General features: G+C 41.2%; 1 protein-coding gene across 4 annotated transcripts in view; it reads right to left on the reverse strand.

The window, feature by feature from the left end:
- Positions 1-3,871: 3,871 nt before the first annotated feature.
- The window catches only part of tafa5l (TAFA chemokine like family member 5, like), a 59,416-nt gene continuing 38,878 nt past the window's right edge, over positions 3,872-24,409 (reverse strand). Inside the window, exons 4-6 of one of the 4 annotated variants that reach the window (XR_014623596.1) lie at positions 22,274-22,345; positions 9,432-9,475; positions 3,872-5,712 (exon numbers count right to left, since the gene is read on the reverse strand). Coding sequence is in view for 2 of the 4 variants with exons in the window: in XM_084367327.1 (XP_084223453.1) it covers positions 9,452-9,475 (24 nt within the window). In the remaining 2 variants the exon portion in view is untranslated. Of the gene's footprint in view, positions 5,713-9,427; positions 9,476-22,273; positions 22,349-24,409 lie in introns of all 4 variants that reach the window. The other 3 variants (XR_014623597.1, XM_084367327.1, XM_084367326.1) reach the window with 3 other exon arrangements.

Raw genomic sequence — 24,409 nt, forward strand, 5'->3', positions numbered from 1 at the left:
CCTGCTTTCCCTCCTCATAGGAAATCACTCTGTGGTGTGAATGACATTTAATTCAGCTGCTTGTCTGCCTTTCACATTCATTGGCGTCAAGTGGATGTGATGTGGTGCGGCGCTGCACATACCTTCACCTAAGCAGGTCTGAGTTTGACATTGAAGTGTCTGTTGTAATGATAGAGAGCAAGGCCAAGAAAATAAAAGTCAGCGACGTCTGAAGAAATCTCTTTGTGAGTATTAACTGCTTAGCGCTCGGCCCATTGGTACCTTTGATTGTATTCTACTTCTCACCGACCGTGTTTTAAGTGTCTTGCAGCCGGTGCTGCTCTGCTTATCTGGGACAGGTTGTAATTGTTGCGTGCAGCCACCTCCTCATCGTTCGTTTGAGGGATGGTACAACAGATTTCATGTGACAGCCGCACTTTCATTTCCCATAAGCCCAGCATGCAGGTGCCGGGGCAGCGTCTGAAGGGGAGATGAAAGAAAAGATATAGAACTGGCCAAAATGATAAAACCATTAAAAAACGACGGGTTAATACTCATGAAAACCTATGAAAAGGTTCTAGTATCCTGCAGGCCATGCACTCTTTACATGTATGGAGCTTTTGCCCTGTAACTATCTACCTTTAATGACGATTCGCCTGCTAACCAAAGTCCCTTGCGAGTCATCACCGGCAGCTCATTAGCACTATGCTAAGCTAATGGATCAGTAAATGGATTTTTATGTGGGCATAAATGCTAATTCGCTACACTGCGGCGCTGTTCAACAACGCTGTGTTTAGCAAGTCAGCCCGAGCCTCGGGGGTGTGTTTGTGTCTCATTAGGCTCGGCCGGGGATCTATTGTGGATGTGGAGGGCTCAGCGGCAAAACAGAAATAAACGACGAAGGCCTACAGTGATGAAACACTGTACACTTGTCCGTCCAGCACCTGGAGGCTTTACCGAAGTGCGGAAAAATATCCCACAAGTGTGCAGACACAATTACTTTTTTGAAAACAGAGAGCAGACCACAAGCGTTTGAGTGTCAGGTGTTATTATGTGGCATGATGGGTGATGCTATCTGGGACTGACACTGACACAAACCGAAGCTACTTGACGAGAAGGTGTGAAGCTCAGAAATAAAGCTATAATAGCCCCTCTTCTGTTCCCACACCACCATTCGCTGTATGTCTGTCCATCCAAAATACATATCCAAACATTTTAATTCATGAATTACTGGACACATTCCCAATTTCAAGTGCTAATTGGTGATTGTATCATATTGTTCCACTAGTCCTGTGATCATAATCTGAATAGGGAGGTCATTTGATCACATTAGAAATGATAAGGTTTGATGAACATGTAGTTCTACCTGCAATCACAGAGTGTGGTCATACACACTACAACATGGCAGCTCGTTGTCTGATTGTGGTAAAGTAAGGGGTTTTCTCACATCCAGTGTACATACTGTACTGTACCATGGATGGCAGGGGGCACCTTCATACCATTTGTTGATTCCTGACAGCAGCCCACTTAAAAAAACCCTGAGACAGCAAGGCAGACATTCAAAATGGAAGGAAGCAGCAGCAGGGCCTCGTTGAAAGAACATCTCTTGCTGAGTGGGAGTTGAGTGGGAACACTGGCTCGGCAGCAAATACAGAAGCCACACGTCTCCGATTTTCTACAGGCGACCGGAACATATAATATTCTCGATGATACTGTATGTTGGGGTATTACATTTTCACATTCCTTACAGCGGATGATACCTACAGGACTTTTATTATGCGGTAAAGGCAGTGTGGCGACCATGAAACACACTCCATCAAAAATGGTTACAGAAAGCACGGTGACGCTTCATTTCACAGGTCTGTTATTTCTGAATGATTTCTGTAAGAAACCTGGCACTAAATATAAAGAGCATAGAGACAGTTAAAGTCTAGTTTGTCTGAGTTGATTTTACCAGCAGTTGTTGGTTTCAAGAGGGATTTTTATGAAAGAACTGATAATGTTAAACAGGAAGAATGTATTTAGAATTTCTGGCAACATTTTCCATGAAGCCCATGTCCATAATGCAGCATTATAATATTTATAAGCACGAAGCATTCATTTTTATAATGCTTTCTAAAAAGTATCCCAACTTATTTTGATGCTGATGTCTACATAACCAGTCATAAATATTCAAAATGCTTCATAACAATAAACTCAACACATATACAGCGATCCATAATGACTTAAAGGTCAAGTATCAATACTTGATAATTGCAAGGATCATAATGTATTGAAATTCTCTTAGTTGCTATAAATTACAATAATTTCATAACACATTATAATTACTATTATAGTGCATTGTAATGTAATTATAAGTAACTCTAAGTGGACATTGGATGCTTTAATATCGCTATAGGCACATTATAATGAATGTATGTAAATATGTTCATAATGAGCTTGGGCTTCAAAGAAACTGTCAACACATTTCTTTATCATTGGAAACCTAACTCTTCATATTCGTTAATCATATGCTTGAATTTGGAGAAATTGCGGATTTTTGATGGATCATCATCTTCAATCTATTCCTGTGATGTTTTCCTGAAGCTGACTTCTCAGTGTGGAAGCATCGCAAAAGGCCCTGGAGCTTGCATGCAGAGAAAGAGCACATTTTTTGAGTAATCGTCTTCAATTGATTAGGATTAATTAACTGAAAGTGTTTCAACATTACTGAAGGTGACATAATTTTGACAATCTTTCATTTTAACAAGAAGGGTTGAGGGATTACACGCAGATATAACTACATCCAATCATTTTAACACATTTTATTACATTGCAGTCAGGTAAAGTTGGTTATAATTGATTTGAGGGTGTGAAAGGTTGCTACACACTGGCCTCTCCTAATTGTAAAGGTTGACCAAGATTGCAGCGATACAACTTTGTCAGTATAAGAGCATAATGTCCTACAGAATATAATAAAATATTTAGTGTATATTTTCATTCGTGTGTGTACTTTCCTAATTCTTTCTTTAATTTGTTATATAGGTTGTTGTGGTATAGGTCTGATCTTTCTTTTGTTTTGTTGATCTTGATTTTTTTTTTGAAAGCTTTTATTTTTTTGTTTTCATGTTCAAAATAAAATCTATCTATCAGTCCATATATTTCATATAAGTGTGGCCATGTTTTAAGTGGGACAATTCATGATGCACTTTGCAGTACACATTATATACATGGGCGTCATATGAAGTGTTACCCAGTTTTATTTTAGCCTTCACAATAAAACTGTTCTTTCTTTGTTATTGTTCCAGTTGCTCTCAGATACTGTTGCTGCGTCATGTTTGGGGAAGATGTAGTTTCGTAGTTGTCAACCAAAGCCTCTTTCAAAACAAGGACAAAGTGGAATGTAAGTATAAAATATTTATAAATAGACATTTCAGGACCACAAAAGGCATTTCTATGTCTGACAATTTAAGGACACTCCCTCATCTTGTGGCCCCAGATAGTCCCTCCACCACATTGTACCAGAGCGTGAGAGCTCAGCGGTAGAAGATGCAGTTTGATATGTGCTGGTGTAAATGCCTGCCTACTGTCACATCTTTTAAACATATTTCGACCAGTTTACAAGTAGAGTCGGTCCAGATATTTGTTATCTTTGTACTTTATTTAATCCAATTGAGACTTGCTCAAATCGAGGTCTACTCCGGCGCTGCCATGCTGTGTGCGACTGCACCAGCTGTTCCTGCGTTGACAGTGACTCAAATCAAAGGGACAATTTATTTATGGTGAGTGCAAACCAAAGAAGCGATAAATAAAGGCAGCATGAAATCAAAGGTATGGGATCAGGTGGAAATTGGTATTTTCTCACTACACAGACCGCTGTTGACCTGGAAAACACTCACACGCACACGCCAAATACACACTCCACAGCTCCCGGGAGCGGACGCTCTCTTTATATCCTCAAATGCATACATTAAGATGGAGATGTACAGGATTTTTTTAGTACAAAGAAATGAAAAAACAGTGTGTCGACACATTAACATGAACACCTGTACAATATATTACAATCTATTGCAATCGCCCTGCAACAAACACGACCTCTGTGAAGATGATTTTGCAGCAGCTTGTTGTATTGTGGTATTTGGACTGAGTTTTTATTGTATTCTGTGGTTTTCTAATATCTTACTGGTGTTCGTGTTATTGTGTCCACCTCTTCTCTCAGAGGAATGCCTCTTGTGCTCCTCCTGTTCTTCATCTTCTCTTGGAATGAGACCCACAGAACATAAAAGACATTAATTGAATATATACATACATAATTTCAAATATATCAAGCATCTAAAATCAGCAAATAGCACTTCCAGCTGGCCAAAACATTTCATATCAAAATATAGTCAATTTAGACAAGTATTCTGAATACATTTAATCACACATGAATCGATTTCTAATTACAGAATTTAACTTATGTGACATATCGTAGATCTGTCCCCGGTTTCAATAATATATCACCCCCCAATATAAATATCTCTATGTACTAAAGAAAAGACAAGAAAGAAAAGACAACTCCAGGATTCATCCGTGAAGATTCAAAGGAGATCCAACATTTGTAAAATCACAAATGCTTCTTTTTGCCAGATGGTGAGCTCTGGTCTGGGCGTGTCCCAAAAATATACAAGAGTATGAATAATGCATCGGATATGACTTATTTCACAGTGTATCTCTGGATGTGTACGCACACTCACACACACACACACACACACACACACACACACACACACACACACACACACACACACAGGCACACAAGCATACACACACACGCACACACACAGTATAGACATGAGCCAGGGGTCCACATCTGCTAAATGCTCCCGGTGGTGTGTACAGGATGCGTGAGGTTCATTGACAAAAACCACTCTTCTAGTCTATGTTGGCACCACATAAAAAAACATAAGTTATAAGCTAAGTTGTCAAAAATGTCCACATCTCACCACCACAACCTTCATTCACAGAGGAAAGGCAGTCAGTCATCTCCATCTTCTCGTCTGCGACAATCCAGTACTTTTTTTTTTCCCCATCGTCCGTCCTGTGTATGTATGCAGAGATCTTGTCGGCTGCAGCCTTGTAAAGTTCCACCCAGCCAAATGAGAGAAAGGTGTTAAAGGCTAGAATCCAATGGACAATATGGCCTGGCTCAACCTCGGTAAAGTCACGACTCTTTAGCAGCGAGCTGTCGTTAAAGAAACTTGGCTGCAGTATAACCCTGTCCGGCTTCATAGCGGGGATAGTAAAGAAGATGAAGGGGCTGACTTTTGAAAGACCTTCTGACAAGTCTAAATCAAGCCACAAAGGTCCGAAAACTCTTCAAGGAGCCGTCCCCTGCAGACCTGACGTTTGATGACAAAGATGGGGGAAAAAAGGTAATGTACTTCAATGAATATTCCTCTGCCCTGTTGATAATAGTTCCTCACAGGGATTTTGTTCTATGATGTGTCCATGAATTTGGCTGCGGTGAAGTTTTAATGCCGATGGTGTACCATGCTGCTCAGTTGAGACGTCTCAGAGTTCTCAGAAGTGTCTGCCGAGAGTCTTTCACTCGCTGTGGTGACTGGAGAAGCTCTGGGTTCTTGTTTTTTTGTTTGTTTTTTTAACTGAAGGTCAAGCCTGGTGTAAAGTTTAGGAGCCTCGGTGGTGAATGAACACAATATTCAGGTGTAGTGATTAGCCTCTGTTCCTTTCGTAGCATGGATGTCAATGAACCTGCAGAGGAATGTAAAAGACAAGGAAAAGATTGTTTCATGAGTCTCTGTCAGACATGCACCTTGTTATGTGAATGTGTTGTTGGTCCAACATTGGAATAGGCACCTGAGTCAATTTTATGTAACAGTCATGATCTCACTAGGTTAGCAAGACATATCCGATACCATCACATTAAGGAGTATAGGTCACAGCCTGATGTATGGTTGGGTACTCGACATGTTTGATGAGTGTCACTCGCCAGAAATGATGCTTCTTTGACTTTTTCTTTGAAAAGTTATAGCACAGTGTGAATGGGAAGCTTCTGGACCGGTTGGTGGATAGCATCTGGATACCATGGAGCAACACGGTATCAAGCCAAACCCATGGATGGGCCCAGTGCATCACATGAAGTTGTAATTACAAATAATTACTTATTAGTTTGGCCACTCTGGAAGTTGGCTTCAAATCCTGGCGCTCTTCCTGGGGGCTTCCGTGGTCAAGTTACCAATAACAAACATGCTACATCAGTTAGATTTTCAAAATAAAGGCACAAAAACTACTTGGTTAGGTTAAGGGAAAGATCATGGATTTGCATAATATAACTATGTCATAGGATTTCTACTTGAACTTGAACCCCTTTTGCCAGGGTGTTAGTCTTTTGAAAGACCCACCCAATCATCCCCAACCTCCTTCTGATGAGAACATTTTGGGTCTTTGAGTTGGATATATCAGTTCTTCCTGTCATTATCGCCCTCTGCTGGTACTGCACCTTCATATATGCGTCTACCGTGTCAACCGTCACTCTCACAGGCTGACCTCTAGTGGATCGGCGGGTTTATTACATGCTTTGGCGTGAAACTGGGGCGGCGTAGAGACGACTGAAACCTTTTGCTGAAGCATAAATTGTAAACGACGCACAGATCTTTAATTTCTGTCAACTGACACTCATCAAAAAGTGTTGAGCAGCTTAAGCTTTATGGTTAAAAATGCATTAAGAATAGTTTATATGTACATGTTCCACCTTCTTGAGAGAAATGTAAGACATTTGCATGCACAAAAAAGAATAAATAAATAAATAAATAAATAATAATTTAGTCACCATACTAAAGGATTTTCTGAGTAGCTTGACTTTTTTGGGAACTAATCCCCTTTTTGTTAGACACAGATTGCCCACCTGTTCTACAGCAGCACCTGCATTGTGTCACATCACTGTAGCACTTTCTCATTTGTTTTTACATCAAAAATAAAATCAGTTTAATGAACCGCAAATCACTGAATGAGCCATTTTTAATCTGTTGAGGATATTATTCTTTTACCCTCACAGTGCAGAGCAAGGAAAAAAAAACCCCACAATAATAATCAGACCAGCACCCCCTCGCTGTATTTTCAATTTCATCTGTGCCAGCTCCAGCAAAACACTTTATATACAGCATGTGAGCTAATTAAGAATTAAATGAGAGCTCCAAATTAATGTCTTGTCATTCTAGCCTTGTGCACTGTTGGATATTATAAAACAGGCAACAAGGCTCCATACTTTTGGCACGTTTCACCCCCCTCGTAATTTTAACTTTAACTAATAAATGATGGAATTGAGGAGAATTATAATGAGGCCGCACTGTGACACGGTGGTGAGCGTCCCTAACGCTCAAGATGGTCATTAATTAAGGCTTCAGCAACAACATTGTTCCTTATATCCATCAGTGATGAGAAGTGATGTTATTTTTTAACTCACCGCTGTTTGTAGGAGCGCCAGTTGCTACCTTTTAGTGTGGGAGGTGCCAAATATGGCGCTAGCACCTGGCTCTTTTTGTTGGAACAATGCAGAACATTTACATAACAGACTCATGCCTGATCGACAGACAGCCGTTACATAAACAGATATCAAACCTGCAATTTTACATACTCCATATCTGAAAGGCGCTTTCTTTGACACCAATCCTCTTGCATCAGCAAAATTTTAATGTCTTTATCTACGAAAATTTTCATGAATGATTCTTTGAGGAGGAGGATCCATATGTGTAGGCACTCGTACGTTCCTTTCAACATGGAATAGAGTTAATGACTTAATTTGGCCAATCATTTGATCAAGAAATCCATTTGAATGATAATTCAACTCTGCCATGAATATGTTATATGGATAAATCCATAAATGTTAATACATAAATGATCCAGGGTGACAATGGACAAATGTGACACCCAGGGCCGCCCATATAAATCATTCAGACACTTAAATATGAGTTGGCAAATCCACACAGAATTGCACAAATTCCCAGGGCTGGCAAATAAATATTTATGACGCCCCCAATTCCCCCTTTCTCCCCGTCCTTGGTAATTGTGCGTGATTCATTTTGTTTTCTCGGTGGAAGAGGGAAAATCAATCTTAGAATATTGGCTAGGAGACATAAAGCATGCAGATTCCAAATGCCCGTGGTTTTGCAGAATATAAAAGCTTCAGAGATACTCAGTCAATGTTCTTGGGAGAGGAATTCAGTTTAATCTTTGATACATTTCCTTGTTTTTTAGAGAAAAGAAAATTGTTTGTGGAAGTGAAGTTAACCTGCCAGCAGAGTCGGGCTAACCTGCTTCTGGCTCTAGTTTACCCGCTGACTTTTAATAAGCAGATATCGACTTGGAGGAATAAAGGTGCGCATCCTAGAAATCTGTTAGTGATTTTTAAAATGTTGCTTTTTCCTCCAGTTATTGCTTTCCTTCTTCCTCCGTCCTAAAAAAAAGCCAAGGCACTTGAAGTAGCCTCCTCCTTTGATGTAACAACAGTGAGGCTTTTTAGTTTCCATCCTTATGCATTTCAAAACTTCCAATAACCCCCTTTGATTTCAACTTATTCTCTTGCATAGATACATCAAAGTGGCTGCATCCGGAGAAATGGGGGATTCCATTGTGTCTTCTCCAAGTCCTGGATGATCTTTATTTAAGCTCAGTGGTGAGAGGAGCACTGGAGAAAATACATGATGAATACATACTAATGGCTGATGCATTCCAGGTCCGAGCTGCACTGAACCTTTCTACAACTTAGAACTGAGGCCTGGCCTCTGCTGTTCATCAAGTTTCCCTTGAAAGTTATCATGTCTGGGCTTGGTAAAGCGTGTGCCCCATGTACGGAGGCTGGGTCCTGGCTGCAGCAACCCAGGTTTGGATCCAACCTTCTTAGTGAGCCAATCTTAATTTGTGAGCTGTCCTCACTATTTGAGCCATGAAAAGGACAAAAAATAATAATAAAAAAAAACAATGTACAGAGGCTGTGTCCTCGCTAAAGCATTCAAATCCAGCCTGTGGCCCTTTGCTGCATGTCTTCCCCCTTCTCTCTCGTCCCATTTCTTGTCCTCACTAATTAAGCCCAAAGAATAATAAACAAAACAAAACAAAGCAAAACAAAACACAACACAACACAACACAACACAACACAACACAACACAACACAACACAACACAACACAATACAACACAACACAAAACAAAGGTTTGTTCAGTTGGGTGAGCCTGTGCCCCATGTACAGAGGCTGTGTTCCTTTGCTGCATGTCATTGCCCCTTTCTTTCCCTCCTTTCCTGTCATAATCTCAAGCTGTCACTATCATAATAAAGGCACAAAGCCCCCCCCAAAAAATAATTTTAAGTAAAGTTATTAATTCTGCTTTCTACGAGATTCAGCAAGTAAAATGTTGTTGGTGAAGCAGGTCTGCACATGCAAATTAGATTAAAAACATTCTATAAGACTCACTTACTTGCTGTTTTCTTCTGCATCCTACGACGGCTCCTTGGGCAAAGGCTGGAAAAGGAAAAGTAGAAGGTCAGCATCGGGCGAACAGAGGGCCAGCCTTCACTAACGTTTTATTCAACTTTCCCTCTGCACATAGGCCTCGGACGCAGAGCAGCATATGTCCATTTAAAAGCACAGATGGCGTGTCTTCCAATTATATCTAAGGCAAGACGGCGGAAGCTGAAGGTTATTTTGTTCTCTCTCGGTTTTTATGACCTCTGAGGACGCCACTTCTCTCCTCGACCAGAAAATACGAGCGGATAATGGGCACCTCATCATCTGCATTAACGAGTGAGAGACCTTTCCTTTCTTCCATCAACGGCATCACACAGATAGAAAATTTTATCGCATTAGCTGTGGGGCAGGGTGATAAACAGCGTTCCACTTTGTTTCTCTGTGAACAACAACTTCCTGCCTCCCACATTCGTCTTTAGGAGAACACATGAAAACATGCAGTTTTCCCCTTGACCAGAGGAGGAAAACAGCTCCCTTGCCTTCTTAATATTGGTGAATGAGCCACTTTTGTGTAGATAATGACTCGGCTAATCATAATCAGGAAGCTAATGGTCTGTTTAGCCAATCAGAGGAGCCAAGGCGAGACGGCTGTCTGGGCAGCGCATTGGCATTCCCAGCAGCCTCTGCTCTCCCCTCGGCTGTGCCAGGCTATCTGCAGCAGCGAGGCGGACTTGGTATTCCGCTGCCCGCCCGGCCTGTCGTCCTGCGCTCTGTCGCTCTCTGTCTGTCCGACCGACCGACTGGCCCCGGCGCCATCGAAGAAATTCAGTCCTCTGAAGAGGCGCTGATCCATCACACCTCTCCAGCAGCATGTCATCTAAATGCTAAGTACTTCCACTGCATCTTTAAATCAAAACAAGAAAAGAAATGAGCGCGGGGGGCGAGCGGCTGGAAGGGATAAAAGCTTATAAGGGCACAATAGAATCCGCAGAGCAAACCCTTAGCTTTTTGATTACATTCATTTTCGAGGGAGAGGAAATGTGGGAGAGGAGGAATGTGCATGAGGAACCCAGAGACCTTGTTATCCCTTCAACTGTACAAGGAAAAAAAGAGAAAGAATAGTTATTGATACACCCGCCCCAAAGGTTCCTTCAAAGAAAATAGCATGTTGTTTGATTTCTCTCCAAAAACCATCATGAATGTACAAGCTGCTCCCACAATGGGACCCCCCCCCTCCTCTCCCTCGACTCCCCCGTCTCAGTCCGAGTCTTTGCTATCGATTGGAGGGATTCTTGAAGTCGGAGCGGAGTGCTGAGGCGGCAGAAGCGGGCAGCACTATTAACTGCTCTTACTAATTAAAAGGGTAACAAGGTGAGTTTGGCCCCACGGGACGGAGCGGTGCAAGAGACAGAGCCGGCTGTTTGCCTGCCATGCACATCGGTAAACAGTGCTCACCGCCTATGGTGTTTACAAGACAGGAATCCAAGGACATCGAAGACATATTCATCTCCCGCTGGCACGAGGGATGAAGGAGATTCGCAGATAAGGAGGGGGGGGTGAGAGAGAGAGAAACAGAAGCGGGCAGCACACTACTAAGCGCTTTGCTAATTGCTTTTGTTGCGGTGAAATTGAAACATTTGGACCTTGTCTCTGAGCTCGGGGTGCCCTCGTTTCATCGCCACTTGTAAACACTGAGCACTGTGCATAAATGATAAAGTTTCACAGTTCAAATGAGGTGCGCAGCCCGGATCTTTGAGAGAGCGCCAGTGGAGATTGGCAAAAAATATTAAGGGATTCAATTAACTTCCTTCCTTATCATCAACACAACATATTTTAGGATCAAAGTATTTTTTTAAGATAGAGTATGCCTCACATTACACAAATAAAATCCTCAGCCAAGGTAGCATCACAACTCCCAGAAATCTTTATAGCCGAGCGGGGGAAGCCACTGCAGGTACAGCAGACAGCTTGTTTGCTCAGCGCTCGGGGGGGAAACAAAGCAGAGGCTGCATATTTGGTGGCACTTCAAGCCGCAAAATTCTCACCAGCGGCCCACCCAGCCATTATGGGGACAGGCGCTGTGCCATCAATGCAGTAACTCAAAATCTGTCCCTGGGGTCTCTCCTAACAAGTGGACTCCTGCTACAGGACTTAGCCGGTTTCATCAACTGGAGAATCATAGAGGTCCAAGTCAGCACCAGCCACTAGAACTGCTGCTGTTATTAGGCTAACAAGTACCAAAATACAGCCCACTGAAGACCCTGAGTGGATGCTTCATGTACGAGTACGAGCCTGGTGTACAAAATCATCAGAGCAGTAGAGCCGCAGTCGTCTCAGAGTAACAAAACCAGCATTAGTGACAAAGCATCTGGTTGTATTTGCTGCTTTATTTCTGTCGAGGCAGCTACAGAAAAAAACATCTACTGTCCAGAACTCACTTTTACTGAAGTCAAAGTAGCAACTAATGTAAAAATCCTGCATGAAAAATTACACCTTGCAGTGTTTCGGAAAGTTTGAGCTCTTTAAATCTGCATCCATTAATTTTAGTTTTTACACTTGAGGGCAGCAGAACAAGCTGTAAACACAACACTGACATATTATATTATGACACATCCAGTGGACGAGGAATTACATTAGCATTCAAAGTATCTGGCTCTCTTGCTGATAAATGCTGCATTTTGCGAACTTTGTGTTTGTTGCTGGGTTTGTAGCGTACAGTGAGTTTAACAGGGAGCCAAAGGAGTTAAAATGAGGCTAAAGGCTGATAGCTGGAGGGAAGTTCACTGATAAATTCCTACAAGTCATTCATTTGATCCACTGGTAGTAGAAAGAATTTGATGTAGCGCAGCTCTAACTGTTGATCATGTCCAATTTTAAGTTTTGCTGGCCCTCTGTTGATGTTTGTGTTCCACACTGACATTGCTTTAATTTCTGTTCGTTATGAAAATCAATAAGCAGGACTGAGGTGTGTGATCACTACATCGAACAGCAAGTCCGCATTCATTTTGTAAGTTACATAACCGCTGCATCACAATGCAGTTTCAGTGCAGATTAATTTGAAAAGTCAGCAGTGCAAAATAATAATGTAACTTTGACAAAAACAAATGCGGACTTGGCGCTCATTGTGATGGATAACACAAATCAAGCAAGTTTTCAAGAGCCTGCTGTTGATTTTCATACCGACTGTAATAATTGGAAAGCAAAGAATGACTGGAATGGAAAGAAAAACACCTTCAAATTTGTAGAGCAGAGCGGCACGGTGCTCAGAATGATTAGCTGAGATGTAAATATATGTGACTTGTAGTAAATCAGATAAAACATACAAAACCACTTTTTGTATTAAAAGGTCATTTAAATACAAATTCAAATGAGACTTATTAAGCTCATTTTCAGGTTCCTAATTTTATTTTGGGTTACTACTAGAAGAGGTTTACATGCTTTAATGCTCAAAAAACACATCAGTTTTCTCATACTGTCCAGTGCTGCAGCTCTGTATTCCACCTCTGTCTGAAACACTCTGTTTAGCTCCCAGTGATTGGTCAGCTAACACATGCCTGAGACAGCACTGCTAACATCAACAGAGCAGCTGTGCTAATCTAATTCTTACGTGCCAAACTAGCCGCTATGCTTAAGTTATACAAATGTGTGACATGATGACGTAGTGTGATGTCATGAAGTCACGAAACTGACTACTAACGAGGTGTTTCGGTAGCAGTGTTTTCTGCGGGAGAGGTCAAAGTCTGTTGGTGCAGTTTTTGACCTGTTTAACTTATAGAACCTATATAAAGCACTGAAGGAAAGGAAAAGAAACAAAAACAGCACTATTCCTTTAAGTGTGTTTACAGGTGTTGGCGAGTACTACTGCATATGTTAAAAAGTAGTGTAAAGCCTCTTGTGGCTCTAGCGGAAGCTGCATGTAATAGCATAAACTGCCTCCAGTGATGTCACTCAGTGGCTGGATTGCATTGTGGGTAATGTAGGTGCCAGGTTTTGAAAAGCAGTCCACTTGACTTCCCATAACACTGTTGGACTCATTATGGACAGTTTAAAAACAAATGATCCAAACCAACACTGCAGAATATCCCTTTTTTATTCCACACATTCTTCTTCCTTTTCAAAACCCGCCTACATTACCCATAATGCAACTTAGCCACTGAGTGACACCACTGGAAGCAATATTTTCAGATAAGATGCAGCTTCCTCTGGAACCACAAAAGGCTTTATACTACTTTTTTCATATATTCAGTGGTACTCCTCAAGACCTGTAAACACACTTTAATGTATAAAATTGTTGACCTTGAAGTAAAGGTTTTATCAGCAATAAGCCCTTATGTTTCCAAAGCACAAATACTCATTATACAGACTGTTGCATTATCATAAATATATTTCTGAATTATCATCACTGATGTGTTTGAACATTGAACAGCATTTAAATATTGCAGCTGGTCAGTGTGAAGTGAACAGTGCTGCTGGGTGGTTTGATTTAAACAATGCATCATATTTTACAGGTTGATCATATGTTTTGTTTATAAGGTCTTAACCTGCGAATTTGTTGAGAGAATTCAACAGAAGGGGCAGAATATCAACATTATACTTTGCTTTATACACCTTTTTGTTTTTTCAGTAAGGTGACAAAAACACGATGGCATCTTAAATGAACAAAAATGACTGTGGCTGGCTGATTCATTTGCAGCAGCGCTAAATAATTTATTAAAAAACCCCACAAACAAAAGATCCAAAGGGCCCAACAGGCATCGGAGCTTTGAAAGAGGATGTTGTTGAGCATGCTTGAATGTGTCCAGTCAATAGACAGGCTTTCTGCATTACTTGTTAAAAAAAACAAACAAACAAAAAAAACACCCTGTGTTGAAATGTGGCCTATGGCTCTGACAATTTCACACCAGACGGAGCTCAGGAGACAAGCATTGTGCAGGGTAAAACACAAATGGCAGTTCAAAGCCTGGCAATGACAGAACTTCAAACAGGGGAGCGGGGTAAAGTGTGCTGAAAGTGACAGCAGAAGGGACCACATTCACTCCGGGTCTCAGCGAGAGAAGAGAGGAGGGCAACATACGCCCGGCGAAGGCAAGCTGAAAAAAGAATTCTTTTAATGGATGATGGCAGCACCCGAGGAAACAAAAACAAAGAAACAATGCATTGCTCCTTCATAAAGGAAACATTAGATACTGTAAATGCATTCATGAGGCTTCCTTTACTATGTTCCATAACGCAACACCTATGATAACACAAATGGAAAAGGGGGACGAGAAGTGGGCTTTCTCTCTTTCCCGAACATCTCTATCAATCTAACCTATTTCAATATATTTCCTGCATCAGTCCACACGCTATCTCCACAAGACTGATGATCACGCCACGGCATCCGACAAACAGATGAGTTGAAACCAAAGGAGTATATTTTTCTTTTACGCTTGATAAATTGAAGATCTGTCAATGAAACCGAAATAAAGAGTGTCTTTGCTTATCGAGCGTAACCTCTGTGTGCTCCGCTGTAGGCGAGGCGGCCCTGCTACAGTATGTGGGTTGTGAGGATCCACAGAGAGGCTGTCAGATACAGTATGACAGAGGTTAAAGGTGAGCCAGTGAAACACAACGTGCTCTTTTGTCTGATGTATGTATCAAAGTAAGGACAGTATTCAAGTCATTCGATGAACGATGAATAAAAAGTCTCAGTTAATTGCAGATTTCTCCCTGCTGTTAAAGTACAACTGTTTCTTTAAGTCAACCACGCAGAAATAGATTTCTATTAGTCGTGTGCGATTTTACTTGCTGGTGCACAGAATTTAATAATTTCAACTGCAAATGAGACTGAAAGTCAGCAGAGCATTGAAGGACATGGTGCAGAGCATGCATATCTAATATTTGAAAATGCTCTGGCCTGGTTTTTCAATGCGTTTTCAAGACGCAAACATTTCTCTAATGACCTCCAGTCCTGATTTACACATTAATATTCACCCGCTGTATTAGAAATAAGACCGTCTATAACCCATAATTTAACTCAGGGTCCAGTTTTAATGTATGTATCCTTTGGAGCCTTGTGTATTCGGAGTTACTATTCAAGAAACAACCTACTTTACTTCTCTCATTATGCATTTTATTTAGGCTAAATGAATGCTGCTGGTCACAGCGCTACAGCACCTAATCAAAGTGATTTCACCGTCACAGACCACCTTTATCCAAAGAAGGCATTCAGGCTGCGAATACAAATGTGCTGGGTTCAGAAGGCAGCTCCGTGACAAATACAAGAGTCCTGAGAGAACAAAAAGCAAGAATTTACATAACCTTAAAAAAATACACTTAAATCATATAAAGTGCAAAGTCACACACTGTAACAGCAAATAAGGCTGAAAGCTAAAAGAGCACTGAAGGACATGCTGAAAAATAGATTTTATTCTCAGTGGGATGAGCTGTTTTGTAGCATCACAAGGAAAAATGTGTCTATACAAATCACATTCACAGCTGAGAGATTGGAAGCCAAAGTGACCTGTCACCAGCAGCAGAAAACAGCTATTCAGCTGAATTAGTTCTTTTGAAAACATTTCCTTCGCAATCGACTGCAGGATTATCATTTCTCATGAGCGTGGAGCCAAAACAGTGGTCACAGGTCGCTTCTAACGCTGTTGTGTGATACATCGGTGTGTGCAAAATGCTGTTTTGTGGCACACACATGAAGCATATATGAATCACTGCATGTAGATTAGTGGTTTAAATATAACATACAAACATTCTTTCAGAGATAAAGCACCTCGTGAGATAATAAATCTCAGAGGCACCTCTGTGTTCCTGGTTGACTAATGTTGTATTTGATCTAAACTGGCTGTGTGCATCAGAGGCAAGAGTGTGCAAAGTGTTTGCATCTGTGCCATTCTAGTAGCCTGTGGAGAAATTTTAAATTGAAGTAGCATGTCCTACTTTACTTTAGGCTTACTCTACTAAAAAAAATCATTTTTCATAAAGTCTTATTCTATATTTTTCTGACTGGGAACAAATCCCATGAAAAGACCAAAACCATAAATGTCTTACTCCGTCTCTCAATACTTTTCGACTTCCTGAGGCCGGGGTCACACACGTGTGAATGCAGGTGAAATAAAATTGCCTCCTGGTGCTGAATGTGGCAGTGCAGGATGCGAGCTTGAGGGATGAAGCACACATACGTCTTTGCTGTTGGTTGTGTCTGCGACTTTGCCTGGTCACCAAAGTTGAATGTGTTTTTTTACCCATTCATTTCTATAGAATGGAAGTGAACAGGAGGCGAATGTTGATTTTGTATATGTGTGACCGCGGCCTTACCCTGTCGTTAGCCTCAGCCACCAGCCTACTGGTTCCTACTGATGATGTAAATCACAAATTAATAAGTTTCATTAAAAAACAAAACACACACAAAAAAGGTCAATAACTTCCTAAAACAGCAGGAACATTACTCAGAGATGACTAAATAGTGCATATGTTGTGGACTATTTTCAGCTGTGGACTAATACATATTTGCTGTGGCTTCGGGGCAGTATATGGAGGACTCACTCAAAACGAACTACAGTGTGTGTGTGTGTGTGTGTGTGTGTGTGTGTGTGTGTTCATACTAATGAAGGAACATTGTGCAAAAGTGCAACAGTGTGATGATTTTAGCAGTTTTTGGAAAACAGTGGAGGTCAGAATAACAAAAAGTGGCTCCAGGCAGAACTTATTAGTGGGGTGAATTCATTGTCAGTTGTCTTTTCATGGGATTTGTGCAAGATTTTGTCAGTGGGGTTGAGACAGTTCCACCTGTTTCTCAAACCATTTAAAATAACTCCTTAAAAAATGTCATTAATTCGAGGAATTATTTCGACGGACGCTGCGGTTGTGTTATGAGTCACAGTTTAAGTGTGAGGGTCATTTTTGTTTTTTATTTTCATGGAAAAGGACAAAAATGATAAAGATGTAATTTGTAGGATTCCTTGGTATGTTCCCTTACGTCTGTAGATTATGATTTATAAGCTGGGGCACCTCTATAGCACCACATTGCTTCATTTGTATGCTGCGACTCATTTTACCTTTTATCAAAAAATTGCAGCTCCTGTGATTTGGATACTGCATCGGGCCGTATTCTGATTTCAGCAACATTTCGATGAATTTATCAGCCCTGAATCTTATTGCTTCCTCTTTAATATTACTTGGACGCCACTTCCTTTTCCATCCTTCACACAAAAGATACCGCGCCAACCAGGAATCTGTCGGCCCAACATGAATGAACATGAATCTCTAACCACACCAACTAATCAACAATTCATCTCAAGAAGCCAAACACAAACTGTTGTGTTGCCGACAGAGCCTGGGAGTGTGCTGCGTTGCCGTTGAGAAACTGGCTCATTAGAAGTCTGTCTCTGGTCAGATTGGTTGCCAGCACAGCAGTGACCATGGCGACACATGACTTGGCTGCCTGTTCGTTTGTCGTGGACATTGAAGCCTTTATAAGTGAGGTGCTAGCGAGTGTTACATAACGACACTGTGGAATAATGATCTGTCCATGTAATTCTCTCACCTCTTTCATAAGAGGTGAGAATTTCATAACTCCTTCAAAGCTGAACGGGAACATTTGCAATAAACCCAGTTTTTTTCTGTAGTTTGTTGAAACATTTTAGAAATCAAACACCTGTTTCCTTTTCCTCTATTTCTCACGCAGGTATACCTTGTACTTTTTTTTTCTCTACCCAGCACGGCATCAAGATTTTGTGTCGTATGGCATCCTTTCAAAAAGCCTGCAGAGCTAAGTGGTTATGATGTCTTCATGTTTGCAGCAGCACTGGCAGGAATACACACACTCCACTAGCTTTCTGCCCCGGCTGACGCTGGAACAAAGAGCACATAGCTGGAGGAGGGCCACCAGAGCAGAAAAAAAAGAAAATGCTAAAAAACATGATGCAAGCCTCTCTGACCTACTGGGTCGCGCTGTGTGTGTGTGTGTGTGTGTGTGTGTGTGTGTGTCTGTGTGTATGCTGTTCACTTTGCAACTCTCCTTCGTTTGGCAAAAAACGCCCGACTGCAACTGTTCTGTTTCTCTCCAGGCCACACACTAGCTGAGCTGTGGCATTTGTTGTGTGGGTGTAGGAAGATTTTTTTTTTCCCCAGCTACTGTCGAGTATTGTCTGAGGGAGGGAGTACACATGAAACCGCAGTCTGAGTATGATCAAATCAGGATTTCAAGCACTTTGCATTCCATAATTTAAGCTCCCTCAAGCCTGTGAAGCAACATTCACAGCCCGGAATGTAATATTTGGGAAAATAGCCCACACTGAAGGAGCATTTTCAAGCGTAGTTTCAATTTGAGCCCGTCACTTGATTAGCAAAGGCTGATAATAGAGCTCAGTAGTGCTCTCAACACAGCTCTCACCAAGCGGGGAGCAAGTGATGCAATCTCACAGCCCTCTTGCTCGCCTGAAAGGAGAAAAAATCATTTTGCCTTCCTGAATTCAGTCCGTCTCTCTTGTCAATTTTCCACCTGACGGCTACTTCCACCCCTCCGTACATTTGCACACATCCCGCACACAACCGTGCTCCTGTGTAACCCAACCCCACCCCGCTGTCAAGTGTATGAAACCGACCTCGTAACACCCCGCCCCACCCCTCCAGAATTGCGCTTTCCACCTCGGAGAATATCATACGTAGAGCTTTCAGCGGCGCACTAGTGAAGACAAATTGCTCGCTTGTTTGGGAGGGGGGCCTCCAGAGAGTGATTCATATTAATGGCTAGCTGGCAGTGGAGAGCGGCCTGCATATGCAAACTCCATTAGCAGGTGAGGCTGGAGTGTGTGACCTGGCAGTGCCACCGTGAGCTGCGTTTAGAAAGAGCTGCAGGTGCACGGGAATGCTTCACAGTATGAAGTGAGTGGTATATCACTTCATCAGTATACCAGGTTGATGTTGTTGATGTAATATTTATTATAGAATCGGTCGTCTCACATACACAAAGCCTTTCACCTGAACTGACTGAGGTTTTTGTTCAATATGCGGTTTTGATATCTTTTTGTTTCACCTCATTAGATGTTTTTCCCCAATGGACAACAAGAAAAGTCATTGTTATTTGCATAAAAATGATCGAATTAACCATTTAACACTCAATGGACTTTAAAAAATCATCACAACCTTTCGTGGTTTGTTCAAGGATTCTTTGTTTGTCTGGCAGAGTGGTTTGAAGGTAGGGAGACACCATTTTTAAAGGTTTCGGTTGAACAGCCTGGTTATCTGTTAGGACAGAAATATCAAAGTCGAGTCTATTGACACTTCATTCACTGTTAATATTCATATATCTTTTAATTGTGCCAGCAGTCTGTGAAGGTTATTCCGGCTGAGATGTGGGTGGTTCATGATTAAAAATCACACATTTTGGCACAATGCATCTGCAATCAGCTGCTAATATTAATCAAGACAAAAGTGTAAAGCACTTCTCGCAACAAGTGCTGGAGTAACTAAAAAAACACGGATGACTATGTTATTCATAAAGCACGGCGGTACTTGAGTAAAAGGCCATGGGGTTGTTGAAATCAGAAGCACTCTAACTCACACCAATTCACCTAAAACACAAACTGAAGGTTTTTAAATTACATGTAAATGAAAAGCAAAGTGTCATATTTGATGCAAAGTTTTTCCATCACGTTGAGTCAATGTGTATAAATGTAATAACTTAGTCTGATTACATTAAATTATTGCACTCATACATTAACCTTATGTGTTTATAAAATTGTTACACATAAAGTTGAGGAGAACTACTACAGTACATAAATATAATGTGTTTCTCAAGTGTTTCTTACTCAAGTCTTAAACATAAAAGTAATGCATTTCAATTTGGTTATTCTGTCTCTAATAAATCACACATCCAGTTATTTCATTTATACACATTGACTCAACATGATAGATTATTTTTTGAGTGGACTGTGCATTCTTAATAATCATTGAAATCTGCCTATTTGATAGTAAGTTTTCTGGTATGTAAGAAGAAAGATTAGTGAGTCACTAAAATCAGGGAATCGCATCAGGAGTCAGACCATGAGGACAACAGGTCCAAATCAAGTTCAATGGCATGTCCATTAATTGATTAGTTAACAGTGCAATATCTAAAATATGTAGTTTAAAACATTAAAATTACTGACTGTGAAGAAATAACAGTTTTGTATTGTGTCGCAGAGATATCTACTGAAGTTAGCAAGCTAACTAGCCTGAACACCTCTTTCTCCCAGCGGTCCGAAGCTCCTGTGCTAGCGGTGTAAACGCCAACACTCCCCTGGTAGTCCGGCTAGCTGACAATAGGTGTTTCAGACCGGAGGAACCTTTTCATTGTTCTGAGAACTTAGTTCTAAGAACCGCTTTTTTTTTATTGTATTCGTGCCACAAGAACCGTTAACAATCGTAGAACGCCATTTTTAGGAACTTTATTATCTCCTACTTCAGGGTAGGTCCTCTCCTAGCACCATAGGAACTTTGGGTGGAATAGGTGTGCTTTGATTGGTCAATCTCAGGAGCCAACACCAGCGACCATTTTTAAAACCCTGTCAGCTCTGTAAACAACAGACAACACGACAAACAACAGCTCATAAAGAAAAAGCCGGCTGGCTTATGTCATTTCAGGGTTCCTGTTGGCAGCGTGAAAGCCATCAGAATAAAAGCCATGAAGATGGTTCATGGTTCCCAAGAGCAAGATACATACAGTATGTGTACCAGTTTTTAATTACACAACACAGCTGCTCAATTAGGAAACATTGTTTTAAAATGTATAAGCAAATGTGTTCATCTCCCATCCTAAATGACTGGTTACACAAAATGACAATTTAATCCATATTTTCAGATTCATCACAGTGTTACCTGCTGTTACCTGCTGTCTTCTCTATCATATTCCAGGTGAAAGCTCCAACATATCACATCATTTTAATGAGTCAAACATGAACTTCATAGTTCTGAATTTGCTTGTGAACATTTGAATTTCTCACTGTGTCAGATTCATTTTATCAACCTTTCATATCTTCTGCTCAGCTCATCGTCAGGTTGTAGTTACAGCTCAGGTTGTGAGCATTAATTAGGCTGCCACTCAAACCTGAAGTGTTTCTGCCGTCTCAGCTGAAAAAATACAGATCTCACTTGAATCTCTAAGGCATGTTTTACTTTGGTTACCTTCTGAAGGCCTTGATTAGCAAATTCAACACAGGAATTTAAAAAATGCTATCCAACCTCATCACTATGCAGTATACTATCTGTACAGATGCATGATCCGCCACCATCAGGTACGTTTGTCGCTTCATTTAGTGGCTAACTCCACCTACGTCGAGCCTACACACCAAAACATGAATAATGAGCGCAGCCGTTATCACCTTTCGGAAACCCACATTGTCACACTGAATGCTGCTCTGTAATGTGATTATGTACACATGCAGACAGAGTCGCTCACAGTTCAGACTCCCTCTGTGCACTCTACACTTTCTCACAGATACTTGCACACAGATGTGGACGGACAGGGCTTGGCCAGTGGCCGAGCGAGCGGCAGCCTGGCTCTCTATCCCGTTCCCTCCCTCCATCCCTCCTCTCCACACTCCAGCCTGATCAATCCTCTTTATAGATTTCTCATTTTCATTTATCTTCCAGAAGGTGCTTTCCCCTCTTTTCCAGGTCTTACAACAAATACCTCTGGATAACTCCTCTCTTCTGCTGCCAAATCCTCCCTATCTCCACCCCCTCAAACAAAACACACCAGCATCACTTGTGATTAACTTCTGCAATGAAACTCTCCTCAGCAGCAGCTAATTGAGAATATGCAGTGGAACACGCAATCTGCATTTTTGTAAATGTATGTACTAAAAGCAAAACACTAACCTAAGTGTGCTGTCAGGGTAGATTACAGCACGGTGGGAATGCGTGCGTGAAATCTGACGCAGCTGCCCAGGGCTGCTGGACGGGAGGAGGAGGAGGCAGAGGAGCGGTGGGGATGAAGAGGAAGCAAGTGAGAGAGAGGGATAAAAGAAAGAGAGAGTGAAAATCAACAGAGCCAGTCACAGGCTGACCTCTGGCCCTGTGTACCTGGCGATGATCAGCAGTCTCTCCTGTTCAGTCCGTCCTGTCATCTCTTGCTGACATCAACATGCTGTATTGTGCTGTTTCACTGGCTCTGTCTCTCTGAGTTACATCCCTCTGCTTCTTCTTTAAGTCTGTCTCTCTCTACTTTGACATCTTCACACCTGAGGCAGACATTTGTGTATTTGCTGCTGTTTGAAGATAGATAAGATATTTATATGTAAAATATATGTGTGAGGTAGCTTAGAAACAGCTTGCCATTACATACTTGGTCAGTTTAAGCCCCCATGATACATTGCGCGACTTACAGGCCTGACTTCTAGTGCGTCTTGTCACTGTAACCAACATTTCCCATGGTAACAGGATGCTAATCCTCTTTCTTGGAGCGATGGGTACAGTCTATCTTTCATTCATGAAGATGACTTTACTGTATGAATACAACTAACACTGTTTTTATTGCTTAGCTCACTCAGCTAACACTGTTATTATTGCTTAGCTCACTCAGCTAACGATTTATTATTGCTTAGCCCACTCAGCTAATGATTTATTATTGTTTGGCCAACTCAGCTAACAATTTTTTTATTGCTTGTAGTCAATAAAAACAACTTTTTTATATACTTTTAAAAACTTGTGTTGGTCTTAAAATCCAGTTTGTGTGGGGTATACAGATATACATTAAAGCAAGCTTATGTACATTTTACTGAAAGGGAATGGTAATTATGATAATTGAAATGACATGGTGTAGCACTAGCATAAGCTCAGAAGAGTCATGAAGCCGGATGTTAAAGTTTGCAAGCATTAGCTAACTTTAGCCGCAATGAGCTACCAGAGAAAATAGGGCAAAATATTCTTTGTTTTTTCCCTTTCCCTCAGTGTTTTATATATCTTCTTATGCATGTAAAAGATCTTGAAAGTTAAAAAAAGGTTAAAGTCTGCAGCAACAGAAGAAGAGGAGACAGCCTCAGGGCCAAGTCAACCCAAAGTCTACTCTATTAACTACTGGCAATATAAAATGTGTTAGTAGTGTTCATTACAGAAATGGAGCAATTATTTTTGTTGAAAGCTGGTATCCGTAATGGAATTTGAAAGGGGTTGCTCCTACTTGTTACCACCTAAATCTACAGGTCCTCTCAGCTTTTATATTGTCTTCTGATTGTCAGCTCAGTGGTTTGGTTTTCTGGCAACTTTGGCCACACCAGGCAGCTGTTTTCAGCAACAAAGCTCTAATAAAGAAACTACTGTACGCTACCTGCTTGGCACCAAACAGCACATAGACAAATTAGCAACTAGCTGGTGAACATAGTGGATCATTTAGCAGCTCGAGGAGAGATATTTCCCTCAGGAGTTGGCAGAGACAAAAACAAAAGAAGAGTGAATATTGGACTTACATTCACCTGGTGCCCAGAAACACAACTTAACAACAACAGCAAACAAATACTAATGTTGTTCTGTATCTGTTGGATGTACATTTACTAATAAGTCCACCATATCAACCTAAAAAAGTATATTTTGTCAATGTGTTTACGGCTTGTTTCTGATGCATGTTAAACGGCCAAATCCTATTATGGCTTATTGAAGTTATTGTTAAATAGACGTTCACATTGGGCGATTCGGGTTTTGCCAAACATTTGTCTTGACCATGAACACATAATGAGACCTGGAGACAGCAATGGAGGCAGAGCCCTGTTCATTCCTATGAAAGCTGCTCAATGGTACTTAAAGTCAAAAAAGCTCGACTTCCCAGGTATGAAAATACCAGTATCTTCCGTGTTAAGCGCCCAGCTAACTTTAATAGAGGTTAAATGATTTAATCTTGTGGCTCTTCTAGACTTTCCAAATTTGATTGGACTGAATGGATTTTAATTATGATAGTGAAATGAGTCAGTTTTCTGGGGTTGTGAAGCTCAAAAATATGTATCCACAGTTTTACAGCTGCTA

Source organism: Pagrus pagrus (assembly GCF_965226575.1).
Source record: "Pagrus pagrus genome assembly, chromosome: 11".
NCBI classification, from domain to species: domain Eukaryota; kingdom Metazoa; phylum Chordata; class Actinopteri; order Spariformes; family Sparidae; genus Pagrus; species Pagrus pagrus.